The 17,664-nt window shown below is 52.0% G+C and overlaps 1 protein-coding gene across 3 annotated transcripts in view; it reads right to left on the bottom strand.

Annotated features, from left to right (window-relative positions):
- Positions 1–366: 366 nt before the first annotated feature.
- Positions 367–17,664, bottom strand: part of PLXNA2 (plexin A2) — a 216,721-nt gene continuing 199,423 nt past the window's right edge. For all 3 annotated transcript variants that reach the window (XM_067729110.1, XM_067729106.1, XM_067729107.1), the window contains 12 exons: positions 16,370–16,512; positions 15,426–15,694; positions 13,456–13,522; positions 13,095–13,241; positions 12,302–12,461; positions 11,840–11,943; positions 7,809–7,908; positions 6,645–6,835; positions 5,120–5,289; positions 2,398–2,610; positions 1,573–1,723; positions 367–888 (listed from right to left, as the gene is read on the bottom strand). In XM_067729110.1, the coding sequence (XP_067585211.1) occupies positions 793–888; positions 1,573–1,723; positions 2,398–2,610; positions 5,120–5,289; positions 6,645–6,835; positions 7,809–7,908; positions 11,840–11,943; positions 12,302–12,461; positions 13,095–13,241; positions 13,456–13,522; positions 15,426–15,694; positions 16,370–16,512 (1,811 nt within the window). In that variant the 3' untranslated portion in view covers positions 367–792. The remainder of the gene's footprint in view (positions 889–1,572; positions 1,724–2,397; positions 2,611–5,119; positions 5,290–6,644; positions 6,836–7,808; positions 7,909–11,839; positions 11,944–12,301; positions 12,462–13,094; positions 13,242–13,455; positions 13,523–15,425; positions 15,695–16,369; positions 16,513–17,664) is intronic.

Here is a 17,664-nt window from a genome sequence, read left to right as displayed (position 1 = left end):
GAATACACAGGCGTATGTAAAGCTGTTTCCAGTCAGCCAGGTGGAGCCGCTCGACGGCTTCGCCAGTTGTGCAAAGGCTAGTGAGTCCTTCCCCACCTCTTACGGCTGCCGGGATAATTTCGGGTTTCACTGGCCTCTCTTTTTGCGAAGTGTTTGGTGCCAACTTGTGCTCATTCTTCTCCTCCTCACTTTTTTAAAACAACAATTCCGAAGTTAAGGAAACAATCATTTTTCCCTCTGCTTTCTCTCAGCATCTCTCTGTAGGCTTTTTCCGGCATTGGGAACCAGGAGTTATACGAGGAAGGAGGGACAGGGGTAGAAGGAAGGGGGACAGAAATCAGAATTAAACGAAAGTTGGACGGGATGAACAGGGAAGCTTTTTGTTTTGTTTTATTTCTGGTTTTCCTTTTTCTTAAAAAAAATTAAATAAAGTTCTCATTATTTCCCCAATATACACTGAACGAGTTTTCATGCAAAGCAGCAGTCACAGAGGCAGAGCCGCGCTCAGTCGTGCCTCTCAGCTTGAAGAGCCACCTCCTCTGGGTCCTGGCGTCCCTCTCGTCCTCGCCGCGGGGAGATGGGGCGGATGACACCCCCGGTCTCTCCCTGCAGGAACAGGCTGTGACGGAACTTGGCTGGCATGGGGAGATGGGTCCTCCCCTCTCCCCGGGAGGGGGTCTCAGGGGACAGCAAGCGCTGGGGCCCGATCCCCTTCACTTGTCCTTCCTTCTGAGATGCCCAGTGTGACAGCTTTCACGGGTCCCTCTTCCCAGGAACAGGAGACTCCATCGCTCAGCTCTCAATGGACATGGCGTTTATGAGCTGTTCCACCTTGTATGCCAGCCGCTGTCGCCGGGCCTGCTCGTCCTGCTGGAGTGCCCCAATGAGCTGAGGAACAAAAGCAAAGTGGGGGGGCAGACTCAGCATGGAAGAGGCCATTTTCCAGAATCCTATATCCTTCTATCTGCCTTTCCATTCTGCCCTCATGAATATAACCGTAAATAATGTAAATAATTGAATGTATGTATGACATACAGATGTCATACATACATGTATGTGTGTGTATGTACATATCTAAAGTATTTAAAACGACATTTAGCATATAGCAAGTGCTATGTGTTAGCTATTATTATTACTACGATTATGTTCAGGTACAGTGCTAATGCATGACTTGTGAATCCTCTGGAGCTGTCCTCTTCAGGATCTAGTCATGTCCACCTGTCTGTCTGAAATGTAACTGACAGCATCTTCCTGACTGCAAAGAAGAGTCTGATTCGTTGTTTAAGAATGGATGAAATTAATCGTACACTTTGCACGGAAAAACAATTACATTATCAAATAAAGGTGTTATGTATTGCATGAACAATGAAGGCAAGACAGTGGAAGGTGTAAGAAAGCACTGAATGGATCAGGAGAGGATAGGCTGGCTTCTAAAAGCACGGTGATGACTTTTTGACTCCGTGAATGTGTTTTCTGAATTACCCTCCGTTGCTGTTATTAAAGGATGGAGCCCTGCTTTTTGTTTAACCTGCTTTGCCCCCTGTGTGCGCCCTTCCCGGGGCCCTGACTCACCTCTTCGCTGTACTTGCTGACGTAGGAGTAGATCTCGTTGAGGGCACTCAGCATGTTGAACTCCACGGCGTGCAGGCGGGATTGCTCGGCGAGGTAGGCGTTCATGTCCTGGTCACTGATGGCGGGGAGCTTGGCGATGTCTGCGTAGTATCTGCCGTACAGAGGACAGGCTCCTTGGTGGGGACTCAGCAAATACTGCCTATACCTACCCTGGCCCCAGAACCCTTGAGACCACAGTTGTCCCCAACTGCTCCTGCTTCCCTACTTCTCTTCTGACGAAGCTTCCTCTGGCCTCTTCCCTCAAGCTGAGGTTGGGGCCTGGAGGCTGGTTTTCCCTAAGGTTGGGGCCTGGCGACTGGTTCTCCCTAACTACTAACTTTCCAGGGTAGTTAAAAGCCCAGACTCTGACCAGACTCCTTGTATTCGAATTCCAGCTCTGCTACCTGCCAGCTGTGTGACCTTGGGTAAGTTATTTTGCCTCTCTGTGCTTCAGTTTCCTCCTCAGTAAAATGGGGATGATAATAATACCTACTTTACCACTCTGCTGGATACTTTAGTGAGGTGATACATACAACATCTTTATCACAGTGCTGGGTGCTTAGCGTGTGCTCAGTAAATGGTAATTAGAATGCTAATGAGCTGACTTGAAGGGTACAGAGCTTCCCTTTCTTCCCCCAGCAGGAACTTTGGACAAGAGAGAAAAAGGTGATCATGAGGTCCCAAAGGCACCACAAACATGGTTTTGAGTCCTCGGTCAGTGAAACCCAGAGGAGGGAATGCAGCAGGCATTCAGGGCCACGGGCCTGTCCTGAGGGCGCTACTGACCTTTCCACCCAGCTCTTGTAGCTGGGGATGTCCTTGGCATAGAGCAGCTTGTTGGAAGGGGAGTCCTTGCCCAGCCGGTGCTCTGATGTTGAGCAAGAGTCCATGAAGGTCTGGGCCACCACAGAGAGGCAGGCGTCCGTGATGCTGCCCTTGTGGATGTCAAAGACAAACTGGGGGTTCTTGATCACGTTCACCCAGAAGCGCAGAGGGAGGCTGTAGGAAACAGCAGAGCAGAGTCTCAGGGCTGTACCTTGGCCGTGCCCCATGCTGTTTACTAACATTCCTCCCTCCCCCACAATTCTCTCTCCAAGGGCAAGAGAATGAAGTCACAGAAAACTGGTCCAGCCTGGGCTGCCAATTTAGGCTAAGCTGTTACTGATGCTGGGAGAAAAGGAGAGGCACTATTGCGCCCTAATGGGGTGCTGACCCTGTTCTCTAACAACTGAGAGGTGGGCGTGGGTGGCTTTGTTCCCTCATGGAGGTCTTTTCCAAAGGCCTCTGTGTCCCCAGGGAAGCCCAAGTACAGAGGGCTGCACAGTTTTCCCAGAGGTTCAAACAAAGCCCCCAGGCTCCCAGAGTCCCTTCCCAATGCCTGTGGCCATTATCCAGAAGGATGCAGTGGCAGCCCCAGCACGGGCTCCGAGTGGGCACAAAGGGCGCCACCTGTGCTCCCCACCCAGCCCGGCTGCCCAGCCACTTCCCAGGGCTGGCCCTGCCTGGCTGGGCTGAGGAATGGGCTCCCCTGGGGGCAGCTCTTTCACGACTCTCCCTGGGGCCGTCTCGGATCTGGTCAGGGGCAGAGGAAGAAGAGGAGGCCATTGTTGGCACGCTGGGAATGACTCACTAGGACTCCGAGTTTTTCCCACCCCAAGAGGAACTGATCAGTCGTTAGGAGAGTTCTTTCTGCAACTTGGGAATTTATAATCGGAGGAGAATGCTTTTTCTCTGCTCCTTAGGCCATAAGGAGGATAAGCCCATTTACTCCCCTTCAAAACCAGAACAGCTGCTGTTTCTGCTGCCTTTTCCAACTTGGCCCTCTCCTCCAGCTGTCTGCAGGCCCTTAACTCTTTTGGATCCTCTGTGGAATGAGCCCTGTCCCCGGCTTGTCCTTCGGGCCTGAGATGTTTCAGCCATCCAACCTACCTCCCCCGTCTCCTTCATTTTCTCTTGATTCTCCTGGACCCCAAACTTTCCCAAATGTCTCAGTTCACGCCAAGTCTTGGGAAAGATCAGCTGTGCCCACTCCAAGTCCTTCCATTATGATTTCTGCTTATCCTTCCAAATGCAACGGGATCACTCACTTTCCTTAACCCGGAGGGAGTGGCCTGGGCTGAGAGGTGACTCCTCTCTTCTACCTCCCCTTCCCCCGGCAGCTTTGGAAGCTTCTAATAGTCTTTCCTGGGACATTAGGGACCTGAGGTCTGGCTAAGGGGACTCTCCCCACCACAACTCCAGAGTCTGCTCTCCAGGGTATGACTTGGGCCTGGCCAGAAACAAAGGGCACAGAGATGGGGATAATCCAGAACGTTCTCTTGATTCCCTTGAAATTGCCACTCCCAGCGCTGGACTGAGGATCCGCCTAAGCAAAGGGAACAGCCATGGCCCCGGCCCTGGGAATGCAGATGAATGAAAGGCCTGTCCCAGTGACCTGCACTGGAGGCTCCTCACCCCACGACCACCAGAGCCTCTTCATTTCACTCCACTGTGATCAAAGCTGCAGACTTTGGAGCGCTTGGCAACCACAACACCCCGGAAAAGAAGGAATATATGGGGTTCGGGGTTGGGTTTTTCCAAAGTGTTTTGCTGGTTGCTAGGACTTTTGATTCCCAAATAACAGCCGGGGCCCATCTGTGCCGGCTCTGTTTTCCGAGGAGATGGCTGACTCCAGACAGCTGTGTGGGCTGCCTGCCCAACCCAAATGCCTGGACCCCCTCTCTCCCCTCTCTGTGCTCTTTTCCTGAAGGAAGGCTTTTACTCTGGCTCTTGGCCAGGCCCTTTGTGACCTGAAAGTCGGTCTTCAGTGTGGTCTATGGTCCAGGTTCAAAACCCAGGAGAGAAACGTCTTGCGTGAAGAGCCCGCAGGAGCTGTTTCTCCCAGTGCTGGGTTTGGCTGCAGAGGTTACCTTAGGGGAGACAGTCACGCCTGCAGGACGTCCTGCCTGCTGCTTCCTGAAAGCCATGGCGCCGGGGTAATCACTTGGCCTTAAGGGATCACGTTTGCAATGACAACCTCGTAGTTGGTGGGCTCAAGTCTACAGCAGGTGCAAGCTCTCTCCCAGCACTGGCCAACTTCCCCAGGGTCTAAGTTTAATTCAGGGCTTCCCCATTTCAGGAAGCGCCTTAGGTTCTGCCGTGCTTAGAATGCCCCACAACGCCTGTCTGTGAAGCTCTGCTGCTAGGTCTCAGATGTGGCTCTTTGTGTAGGTTCCTCCAGCTCCCTTTCCTAAACAGTTAGGGAGGACGAGGCACGTCCCAGAGAAGGCTCTGAGCCTGGAAGGGCAGAGCTCTGTCCTGGTGCCAGGCTCTATGCCCGGCAGGGCCCACTTGGCGCCTGGGGACCACATCTGCTCTGCGGAGCATATGTTTGTCCCAGGAACCTTGGATTACTCAGCCACAGCAGAGAACAGGCTCTGCCCATCTCCCTGGTCCCTGCTAGTTCTCACGCCCCGCAGCTTGCAGCCTCGCCAGGCTGCAGCTCTCCCTGGGCTCCCCAGGGGGTTACCAGTTGCTCTTCCAGGTGTGCCGCACATCTGTGTCGTGGATGCTGTGCCTGTCCGCCTGCTCATCCAGGAAATCGAACATGTACTTGATGGCCAGGGGGAGAGCGCTGCCCCGGTGCACGGTGCTGAACAAGGTCTCAAACAAGTCATCCACGAACTTCTGCAGCGTGCCCTGGCGGAGGAGTGGTGGGAAAGTATGAGGTGGGGGAGGGGAACGGGCAGCAGGTGGGCAGACCAGATGGTGCCTTGGACCGATCCTGCCTTGGAGATTTGTCTGCAACGCCAGGCTGTGCAGAGTGTGGTGGGAGTGGGGGTGGGGGTGGGTGTTAGGCAGGTGGGAGGGACTGAATGGGCTGCAGATTCCTGGCCAGAACCTCCTCCAAACTGCGGCCACATGCCACATTTCTGCTTGTGTCCGTGGCAGGCGGGTGTGGGTGTGGGGTGTCTGACTGAAGACAGCAAATGCTCTGAGCCCAGGCTTCCAACGGGGAATGAAGGGCACAGGCCGGTACAAGAACAAAATGGAGGGCTGGACCTTTCCAGCGGGAACAGGGCAGGACTGCAGAGGGTCTCACAGGAAGGTGTGAAGGGCCCACCATGTGAGTGGCCAGGGATAAGCAGTGTCTGGAGTGGGGACTGGGTGAAGGGTCCAGGTCCAAGAACGCTGAGACACAGCCCTGATCACAGGGCCTTGGAGGGAACCTGGGGCAGGGACAAGGCTGGGCCTGGGGCCCACAGTTTGCTGATTCAAAAATCACCTCTGAAGGTCAGGAAAATGTCCAACCTTTTGGTGTCTCTTTGTTGGTCTCTTATTAGCATATTAGGCAAAGCAAAATTTGAGACGCATGGTCTGATGGTGTATTTCTGAGGCACTTCAGGGAGCAAATCTGAGAGGCCACTGTATTAGAATTTCAGCCACATTTTTGTGGGGTCAGTGGGGGACAGTACTGGCAAATACGGGCTGGATGATTGCTATGCATATATAGGCAAACTTTTCTCTGCTAGGGAGGCTAGAACACAGCTTTAGATCATAGCTTCCAGCACTGCTGCTGCCTCGCTTCCATGAGCATCTGGGGTTAGATGAGATGGGATGGGGAAAGGGAAGCCTTCTCTTGGATACCAGAAGGACCAGGCCTTCATGCTTTTCCTCCCACTGTGGCCAGAAAGTGGGTAGAAAAGACACTGATGGAGGAAGTTGGCATATCTGTCCATCTAATACCAATAAAAACCCCCAATGATTTCCTAAGGGTTGTAGAGGCCCGAGGTGAGACCGTCGATCCTCTGAGGAGTAATGGCGGTCCTATAGGGTGAGCTAGGAGGAAAGATGTCATTGTGATTTTTGCCAAAGGGTAGAAAACAGCAGTGGCCTGATCTCCTGGGAAGCCTGCCCCAGACCTGGACCTCCTTGTCCAAATGTGTTACCTTGAAGGACAGACTCCATGCTGTCCTTCCTATGCTGTGGGTTGGGTGGGGGGTAGGACACACCTCTGAGGAGGCCTTCCCTGGGCTGGGCAGGGCAGGAATTACCTTGGTGGCCAATAGCCGGGTCAGGTAGATCTCGGACACCATTTTGCTGCCCCGGTCACCCTCCTTCTGGTCCCCATGGTCGTGGTTCTTCACCAGATGCCACACCTTGACCCCACTCTCCAGGTCTGGGGTGATCATGGGGGCCCGAGACCGCAGGCTGTCGGGACTGCCTGTGTACCTGAAGGAGGAGTCTGAGGAGAAGGGGGCAGCGGAGGCCTGTGAGCGACTAATTGCATCATCCTGGCTTGTAGAATCCTTCTAGAATCCCTGCCCACCTGCTGCACTCAGAATAAACCAGTTTCAATTGGAAGGGGACCCTTGGGGTTTCATATTTGGTGGGTTATTTTATCGATCCTTGGTTGGCATGAGAACAGCCTGAAATCTCTTTGTCAAAAGAGGACCTAGAAATTCTGTGAGCTGGAGTGGCCCTTGGGAATTTGGGAGTCCCTCATTCCCGGATGCTTCCAGCAAAAAACAATCAATAGGGAAAATGTCAACCAGATATTCTCATAGAGGCTTTAATAAAAGTCTGGATCCTAAGGGCTGTGAGTGGAAATGCTCCCTCTCGGGAGTCGACGAGTTCCTTCTTACTTGGGGCCCAGAATATAGAATTGTCTGAGCCCCTTTTGGAGCTGCCAGCTTCAGTCCTGAGGTGTCCTTTAGCTGGACAGCCCAAAGCCTGGTGCTATACAGAACCAGAGGAAACAGAGTCAGAGAGAGTGAAACACCACAACCTCATTGCCCAGAGGGCACTGGGGACCCTAGCACTCCTCAGGGGTGGAAGGGCTAGGATGGCCAATTGACTGCCCAAATTGGGACATGACTGAGAGCTAAAGGGGGCACTGTTAATAATTCAGTCAGGACGATAGCATAAACTGGGACTGGGTTATGTGAACCCCCCCATCCAAGAGCCTCCCTGAGTGTGGGCCCTTCAAACTGCTTCATCAGACCTGGGCTCTCAAAGGAGGGGTGCCGGGTACCACCTGCTGCCACAGCTCTGAGGAGACAGGCTGCTCCGAGGATGACTGGTCCAGGGAGAAAGGGAAGCCTTTGACTGCAGGCTGGCAGCAGTACGGGGCTCCTGCTGTCAGAAGGGACGGTGAGTAGCCCCTGGGGGTCACAGAAGACTCCACTGGCTGCCCAGGCTACCTTTCTGGTCCTCACCGTATCTGCTGATGGACGTCCGGGAGATGCTGGCAGAGGCAGGGATGTTGTAGGAGGAGGTCTGTTTGGGGACCAGAGCCACCACCGATCTGTCTGATACCTGAGAAGGGTATGAGAGATACAGTTCAGGTGAATGTTGGTATCTTGAGGAATAAAACTGTCAAGTACTTCTAGAAAGCTATGGAATGGGTTTAGGTAGAGCGTAAGGAGATCAGAAATGCTACAAATAACAATTCCTGCTTTTCAGTATGGTAGCTACTTGCCACCTGTGGCTATTGGGCTCTTGCAATCCAATCAGTCCAAAGGGAGATGCCCTGTAAGTGTCTGAGCTCAGGTCCCTATAAATATACAATACACACTGGATTTCAATGACTTAGGATGAATAAAAGTACACAAACTGTCTCATTAATAATGTTCATATTGATTACATTCAAATGACAATTATTTTAGTTCAGTTGTGTTAAATAAAACATTAACATTACATTCATCTGCTTATTTTTACTTTTTAAATGTGACTAGTAAAACATGTCAAGTTATACGTGTGGCTTGCATTCCATTTCTATTAGAGGGAGCTAGTGTAGCCCAGCCTGCCTTGAGCTCTGTGAGTTACATACAACTATCCCCATTTTAGAGATGAGGAACTGAAGCATTGAGAAGCTAAACGACACCTTCAAGTTCGCACAGCTAACACACGATAGAGCCAAAATTTGTCGCCCGGACTGTCAGGCTCCAGAGCACATGTTCTCCTCATTGCATCCTAATTTGGGATTTTATTTCAAGACACACTGGTCTGAAGCCCATTTTCCCTTTTGGTTCTGATTTCTTTCTGGCTTGGGTCCTATAATGGTCCAGTCACCTTGAAGGTCTTCACCACAAGACAGCTGCTCTTGGGGAGTCAGCAAGAAAGAAGGTGTCTTGCCTATAACCTGTGAGGTTGCCCAGGCTCAGCACCCAGCCTGCAGGGAAAGGGCTGATAAATGAGGAGCCATATTGAAGACATTTGGGGCCATTTTCATTTAAGGTTACCCTCCATCCAATAAAAACAGAGAATCCCCAGAATTGTGGCGATCCAATTAAACCCCTAATGCAGAGGGAGTAAAACAGCTATGATAAAGTTATGGGCCATAAAACATTCCTATTAAACCATTTTTTACTTTAACAATTTTTATGAACTTTATAAGTTTGATTTATGGCTGCACCAGTCGTAAAACCATCTTTTTGGGTCTTAAATTGTCAGTCCCTCTCTCCCACCAAAAAAAAAAATTAAATGTTGGGAAGTCAAACTGTAAGTGACCATTAGCACTAACGAGATTCCCCGATAGCCCGTTTTAGTAGTGCTGTTTAATTTCACCCTCCCTATAAATCTGCGGGAACCCGGGCAAGTTTTTAAAAATCTCTTTGTTAATTAAGATCATGCAGATTTCTCTCCTGTAGGGGCTCCAAGGACCTTTGACTCCTGGGAGGGTAACAAGAGGTTGACGCTTTGACTTGATGGCATAAAGCTGCAGGGGCCAGGGCTCTTCACAGTTGCCAATGCGTAGTTACTTCCCAGTTGGGGCGGCTCCCCAGACTGCAGGCAGCTTGTACCATCAGCACTAGGTCTGTAAAGGGGGGGGGGCTCCCCTGGCGGCGCAGTGGTTGAGAGTCCACCTGCCGATGCAGGGGACACGGGTTCGTGCCCCGGTCCGGGAGGATCCTACATGTCGCAGTGCAGCTGGGCCCCGTGAGCCATGGCCGCTGAGCCTGCGTGTCCGGAGCCACCTGTGCTCCGCAATGCGAGAGGCCACAGCAGTGAGAGGTCCGCGTACCGCAAAAAAAAAAAAAAAAAAAAGGAGGAGGAACTCCCCACCTAGGACTTTCAGGAACTCTCTTTGCAATTGAAATGATACACGAAAGCCTGGCAGGAGCAAGGGTTTATTCTCCCAGGGAGAACAGATTATGTTATCATTTATGGCTTGTCGTCCTAAAGGGAGATTCACAAGGTGACTGGAATGACCACAGTTCAACTGAATTCCAGGTCTCATCACTAAATCTCCCTTGTCCTTAGTCTCCAGTCTTTCTCTTGACCAACAGGTGATGCAAACCCGTGGGCAAGATGCCTGGCTGGGTCTGACCTTGCCTCTGCACTTCGTAGCTACATGACTTCGGGAAAGTCACTTAACCTCTCTGCACCTCAGTTGTCTCATGTGTCAAAGGGGATAATAATCGAGTCTAGGTTTGTTGCGAGGATTAAAGGCATTAGGACACGTAGAGGCTGGGAGCAGTGGTGCCTGGCGCCCAGTGACACTCAGTAACTGCTGGTATTACTGTTGCTACTATGAACATCATCATCATCATTGTCTCCCAAAGGGAAGAATAATCCCTCTTGTCCCCTGTCACTCAGGGCTAGCGTGTGGGAAGAGCCTTGCACAAAGTAAAGCTCGGTAAATATTTGAGGAATGAATGAATACATGAATGATAAATGACATCGGGGAATTCAAAGTGCTTTGTAAGATGAGCACTGTTAGAACAGAATATTCCATTCTTCTGATTGGGAGTCATAGGACAGACAGACCAGTAACAAGCATTAGAGCACCAAAGACAGGAGAGCGGCCCCATTCCTGCCCTGGAGAAACTAACAATTTGGGGGCATAATGCTCATTTCTTTTGCACTTTCTTCTTCGGTTCTAATTGGTTCATTAAAACTGTTCTACGAAGCCCAGTGTGAAGTGGGGTTGGGGGCTGGGGTGGAATCAACAGAGTGATTATAGCTACTATGGAGTGGTATATACATCCTGGTATACCTCACCTGTGGTTTCTCATACTTCCAACCACCTTCACAATTTGGGGTCATATCTCCATTCACTGATGAGGAACCCAAGGTTTAGGGAGATTAAAGTCACATCACCAGTGAATGGGGAAGCAGGGGTTTAAATAGAACTCACAAATTCTTTTCTCTGCCCACTATACCACACTTACTCCATTTAGGGAGGGGGTCCAGGCAGAGTGTCAGCATGGGAAATGCAGGCCAGTAAGGGGGATGGAGCCTGGAAGGGAGCATTTTGGGGTTTCCCCAGTGCCCCTCTCTTTCCTCTGTGCCCCAAGAGGCTCCCAGGCAGGTCCTGCTGACTGTTAGGACCCCCAGCCTCCTGGTCGTTGGCAACTCAGTGCTTAAGAACCCAGCCTGCCAGCCCCTCCGCACCCTCCCCGTGTGAGGCAGGGACAGAGGATGATGTTATTAACCAGGCAATCCCACAGGGTCCTGCTGCCCAAGGCGCTTCCTCTGGTTGGTTTAATTTCCCTCACTGTCGCTCATCTCCAGCTTCTATTTTAGTATGTTTTTCGAATCCCAACCAGCCTACCCGTGCTTAATCTTACAGAGACCCCCAGCTGTGAGTGGTTACCATGAGAAGCAAGGGGGGGTGAGAGTAGATACCTCTCGGGATCTTTTGTTCTTTTGCTGAGATTTTTTTTTTTTTTTTTGACTGTTCCATTCAATGTGTCTGCCTGTGTGCTAAACACTCTACCTACTATATTCAATCTATTCCTCACAACTTTATGGGGCAGGGATCACCATTAACTCCATTTTAGAGATGAGAAGAATGAGAGCTTAAGCAACTTCCCCAGGGACACCAGCTAGTAAGTGGCAGAATATAAGACCCAAGTCCCTGCTTCGTTGCAGGTGAGACGTGTAAGCCGCGTTAGTAAGAAAGCAAAGAGAAAGCAGCAGGAGACTATGCAGCTGTCTGTGAAAGATGCTATGTTTCTGCAGGCGAAGAGCTACACTCTGTACAGGATAGGAATGTCCAGCCCAACCCCACACCAGTTCAGTCAGTTTCTCAGGGTGAGTCTAGACACTCGTGTTTTCGACAGCTTCCCCCAGTAATTCTAATCAGCAGCTGTGGCTGAGAATCACTGCTCTAGACTCAGGCAGGAGGTGGAGAGGGGAGAGAAGAGAACCCTTTTAGGGCTTTGAGGGCCTTAGAGCAAACCTTAGAAGGAGGGGACATTCTGGGAGGGCAGGGGTCCCTGACGCAAAGCCCTGCCCTCACCTGATAGTGCATCAGCGTATTGAGCCGCTTCCAGTCACCCTCGATCTTGGTGGTGATGTCCTCGTCCTGCAGCACGACCCGGGCAATCCGGCCTTGACGCCACTCTGGGTGGAGGGGTGGTGCAGGAGCAGTGTGAGGGGCGGGGGCCGGGACTGCCCAGTCGTGGGGTCCTCTAGGGGCCTGGCAACCCCGGCTCCCTCAAGCTGGTGCAATGACAGTGTTTCAGGCGTCTGGGGCTCCGGGGGTGTCAATGCTGGCAAAAGCATGGGCCTCCCCAGAGGTGGCCACATCTGAGTGGGCAGTGTTTCAGGCACGCATGTCACCTGGCCCCTCACCTGGACGGGACCCAGTCATGCCCCGACGAGGGGCTGTCTGCGGGGCAGGGCTTCCCCCCCACACCCCTGCCGTAGCCCAAATGCCCTCCTGGAAGTTGCCCTCACACTCCAAGGCCAGGTTTCCTACCCAAGTCCATGTCAACAGCCCTCGGCCGCTGGGAGTAGGGCACGTTCTTGTAGACGGCATCGAGAATCTTCTCTTTGACCTGCGTGATGGTGTCACAGTTCAACACCTTCACTGGGATCTCCGGACTGTTCTCGTTGTCAGGGTTGACGCAGTTCAGGATCTACAGGTGGCGATGGAAGAGGGACAGGATGCGAGTTGAAGGAGCCATTTGGGGGAGAGGGCGTGAGGCCCTGGAGCCTTCTCTTACCCAGGCTCCCCCTCCTCACTGGAGAAACGGGTGTCCCTCTGTCTGTGTCTCAGTTTCTCTCACCTTCTAGCCATCTGCCAATGACAGCTTGAGTCCTTCTGCCCACCTCTGTTTCTCAGAGAGACAGGACTCTACTTTCTAGCCCCTGATGGCTTAGGGGAGGCTGTCATCCTGGGTGGAGACGTCCTGGGGGATCAGGGGTGCCTCCAGGTGTTGCAAGGGCTGGCCTCCCACTTCCCCGAAGCCTCTATATTAGAGATCAGCAGACTTCTTCCCCGTCATGCTAATTTCCCCACAGCTAATGCTGAGTGATCTAGGGTAAACGCAGGCGATGCAAGCTCTTTAGGCCCACCCAATGAGATAGGGGAGGAGGGGCCCAGGCCTGTGTGTCCGCCCTTGGAACACTTGGCATGCCCCCTGGACTGGCCCCCAGGCCGGCCTCCCAGCCTCTTTATTGACCCCTCAAACTGGCTTTGTGGTGAGAAGGCAGAGCACAGATTAGACGCAGGAGGTCCGTGCTGTCCCCTGGGCTTCCTGCCTCCTCACCAGGGTCTTGTAGTCGATCTGCTGCCGGATGAGCTTGTCCTCGCTCAGGGAGTAGCGGGCCTCGCCCGTGATGGCATCGATGGGGCCCTTCTCCATCTGCTGCTTGATGGCGCAGTACAGCATGAAGAGCGGCTCCCCCGCACACTCCTGTGGGCGGACGCAGGGCGTAGGTGGCGGGGCACCAGCCTCCTTCCCTCCCTCTCCCGACCCTATTTCTAGGCCCGCTTGGCTTTGGGGCACCCAGCCAGGTAGGTTTCTGTTCCTAAGGGGGGGTCCCCATGCAGCCCTGATGGCCAGGCTCAGAGGGGCAGCCCCCCATCTTGCTCTCAACTCCCAGTTCCTGTCTCACTCCCAGTCTCACCTTCAGGAACTTGTGCAGGAGGAAGGCAAACCAATTGGTCAGCATCTTCTCAGCCACGGACTCTGTCCTGGGGAGGCAGAAGGGATAAGGGCAGTCCTTTATGGAGGGGTCTAAGGGTGGGGGTGTGCCTAGCTTGTTGTGTGGACCAGGGTTCAAGAGAACAAGGGCATGAAAGAAGCCAGGGCTGGGGGCCAGGACACTTGTCCTGTCCCAACGCTACCAGTAATGAGAAGTGAGACCTTGGGCTAGAGGCTTCTTTCTGGACCTCAATTTCCAGCAAAAATGGAGTGGTGCTATGGGTCTGCAGACACAGGGACCAAGAATACCATCCTCTTACCCTCTTCCAGCCTCAGGGTGATGGAGTTTCTATGTCCCTTTGGGATTTCCTGCATGTCTGAATATCTGCATGTCCACAAGGTCCCTGGTACCTTCCCCTCCAAACAGAGTCAGACTGCCTGGGTTCGAATCCTGACTCTGCTGCGTACTGGCCTGTGTGATCTTGAGTAAGTCATTTCCTCTCTCTGGGTTCAGTTTCCCCATCTCTAAATGGGGATGATAATAATAATAACCATCATCATCATCATCATCATCATCATCTATCCCACAGGGTTGTTGTCAAGGTTGAATGAATTAATGTATGTAAAGTGCTAAGAATAGTGCATATACCTGCTCGCTGTCATCACTGTCCTGCGGGGTCGTGGATCCCAGACCCTCAGGTAAAGAGCAGTGTGTGCAAGTGTTTAGCTGACAGGGGATCTGCCTCTGTAAGCACCACCCCTTCGTCCTGCCCCACCCCCATCATCCCAGGCTGCAGATCTGGGGACCTGCGGAGGAACGAAGTGGCTGTGACAGACCCGCAGTGATGGGGATGCCGGAGGGGTATTTTAACTCGCTGGACGTGGTGCAAATAATACCCTCCGGTTGCCGTAAATCCCAGGCATTTGCCAGGGCTGCTCAGCAATGCGGGCCTGGGAGAGAGTGACAATGGCAGGAGAAATTGTGGCTCTCTCCCTGGCCCCTCCCAGCACCCTCTCCCTGCATTGTGCCTGAGATTAGCTCTAATTTAAATACAACAGTTCTTAATGAGAGTTTCTAATGCTCAGATTGGCAGAATGGGGGCTCTGTACTCATAAAACAAAGCTATTCTTTCTCCCTCCTCACCCCACATGGGGTCTGGAAGCCTGAGATCTTGCAAGGAGAAGGCTGCCGGGAAGGCAGTGAAATGGAGGTGGCACATTCCAAACCCTGCTGCCAGCTGAGCTCCAAAGCTGTGCTGGGCTCCCCAGGGCCCCCAGAGAGGGTAGGCTCAGGGATGGATGGCCAAGGTTTCTGACCCTCTTCCCTGCCAGGAAAATGGCAACCGAGGAGGGAGTGGTGGTGGATGCTGGTGATTCAGATCCAGGAAGCCGGGCACTGATGGGAGAGGCCACACCATATCTCCAGCCGGGTGCTGTCCAACAGAGCCCCTGCTATGATGGGAATGGCCTCTATCTGTGCTTCCAATATGGCGGCCACTGAGCACTTGGGATACAGTTAGTGCAATGGAGGAACTGAATTTTACATTTTCTTTTAAATTAATGGTCACATGTGCTACTGTGTTGGACAGTGAAACTCAGGATGCATGGGGAGGGAGACTTCAAGACAGGTATTATTAGTGCCACTTTGTTCACGAGGAAACTAAACAGCAGAGTGGCCACATCACTGGCCCAAGATCACACGACTAGCAGGTAGCAGAGCCGGGGTTCAAGCTCAGATGCTCTGGGGCCTGTGCTCCTGCATCACGCTCAGCACCTGCAGACACGGCACAGCCACCCGGACTGAAGGAAGATGAGACTCTGCACTGGGAGCTGCAGGGACACAGGTCTTCCTGGGTGGGGGCGCCTTCTCGTGGGACCCACACTAACCAGCCCTGCCCCCCCCCCCCGGACGTCCCTGTTTAGATGCCTCCCCGCCCCTGGCGCAGGTCAGACCTCCGGAGAAGCAGCTTGGGGTGGTTCTTGTTCTCCAGGTTCTTATCGATGAGGTCGGAGAGCAGCTGCTTGAGGACGTCGGTGGCGTACTCCAGGCGGCCCTGCAGGCCGGTCATGATGAGCGAGGCCACGTTGCCGCGGTCCCGCATGGAGAAGCTGCGCTGCAGCTCCAGGGTGCGGATGAAGGTCAGCAGGAACACCTTGTTGTTGATGAGCTGGGCGAAGAGCTTCAGGGCCTTCTCCACGTGCTGCTGCCCGTTGCCCTGCACCTGGGATGGGTGTGATGGGCGTGGCTTCAGAGGACGAGCTTCCGGCTCTCCGGGAGGGTGTTGGCTGATGACGATGCCAGCTATAGGACCCTCTCCATGACGCCTGTAACCGCCCCACCCTCGGTGATGTAGGAATAACTGGTCCCTGAGGTCTGCAGTCTGCTCTGACTTCCCCCTGGGTTGAGAGGGTTGGGCTCCAGGTAGAGACCTCAGAGAGGATGCTATTCATCTGATTTTCCCAAGGATGCAACACAATAGGAGATACTGCAGCAGACTAGCTTGGTTTACTAGTCTCCCCTTAATCTCCTCTGCCCTGATTTATTATCTTTAGTAAAACAAACTGAGAAATGAAAAAACAAGCCTCACAGAATCATAGGTCTTTCCTTAAGCCAGCTTAAATCCATTTGGAAATGAGGCAGAATCTTAATTAATTCAGTCATTAATTAAAAAATGACAAATAATCAGCTTTCCCCTGGAATCATCCCAAAGAGCCTGGGTGCCCCCCCGGCTGTGATTTTCCTGGTTGGAAAAATCCCCGTTACGGTGATGCTTCTACAAGCTATTTCTCCTCCTCACTCCTGACCTTCTTCTGAGCACTGGGCCCCATTGGCATTTCCTAGGAAACCCAGGCCCCACGTCCCTGCTGGGCAGCTGGGCGAGGGAGGCAGCTGTTACCTCCAGCTCACGCAGGACGGGATGGTCCTCAATGCCAGGGAACAGGACTCGCATAGCATAGGTCCGATAGTCCAGGTAGGGGATTCCTGAGCGGTCCAGGTCACTGGTCAGCTCATTGATGTCTGTCTGGAGCTCGGCAAAAGCTATGAAAGTGCAGTGGAGACAGGGAAGCTCAGGAGGGGAATGCAGGCCGGGGAGGGGAAAGGCGGGAGAAGTTCGTGGAGGAGGGAAGGGCCAGGTGTAGAGACAGGGGGGGTTATAGGGGTGCGTCTCCAGGGGCGATGAGATATCTCCAGTCTGCCTTTCTTAGGTGGTGGGACTATGGGTGATTTTTATATTATTTCCTCCTCTATGCTTACCTATAATTTTGAATTTTCTTTCTATGTATTATAAGTGTAGTTAAAACAAAGGAAGCCCATGACTTGGGTCATGCAGGTGATACAGGTGCTAGAAGCAGGTGAGAGGCAATGGTCGAACAGATCAAACAAAGACCAGAATAGGTAGCTTTGCTCCCCTTTTCCAAGCAAGAGAATAAACCAAGATGCAAAAACCTTGGGGGAAAATGAAAATCAAAACCACCATGAGATACCACTTCATACCCATTAGGATGGCTACTATAAAAAAAGTGGAAAATAACATGTGTTGGCTAGGATGTGGAAAAACTGGAACCCTCATATCTTGCTGGAGGGAATGTAAAGTGGTACAGCTGCTCTGGAAACCAATTTTGTGATTCCTCCAAAAATTAAACATAGAATTACCAAATGACCCAGCAATTCCTCTCCTACATATACACCCAAAAGAACTGAAAGCAGGGACTTGAACAGATGCTTGTACCCTCACGTTCACAGCAGCATTATTCATGATACCAAAAGGTGGAAACAACCCAAATGTCCATTGATGGATAAATTGATAAGTAAAATGTGGTTTATATACCCAATGGACTATTATTTAGCCTTAAAAAGGAATGAAGTTCTCTCAAATGCTACAACATGGATGAAACTTAAAGACATGATGCTAAGTGAAATAAACCAAACACAAAGGGACACATACTGTGTGATGCCATTTATATGAGTTTCCTAGAGTAGTAAAATTCATAGAGACAGAAAGTGGGAGAGGAGGATGAGGGATTATTGTTTCATGAGTACAGAGTTTCAGATGGGGAAAATGTGGAAGTTCTGGAGATGGATGGTGGTGATGGCCACACGATACTGTGAATGTACTTAATGCCTCTTAATCTCTTTTTAAATAACCAATTAACTTCTGTGCACAGAAGTGGAGAGAGCACTAGGGTGCAA

The sequence above is a fragment of the Pseudorca crassidens genome, chromosome 2, assembly GCF_039906515.1.
Source record: "Pseudorca crassidens isolate mPseCra1 chromosome 2, mPseCra1.hap1, whole genome shotgun sequence".
Taxonomy (NCBI): domain Eukaryota; kingdom Metazoa; phylum Chordata; class Mammalia; order Artiodactyla; family Delphinidae; genus Pseudorca; species Pseudorca crassidens.
The sequence above is the reverse complement of the archived record's forward strand: the minus strand, read 5'-3'. Positions and strand labels throughout refer to the sequence as shown.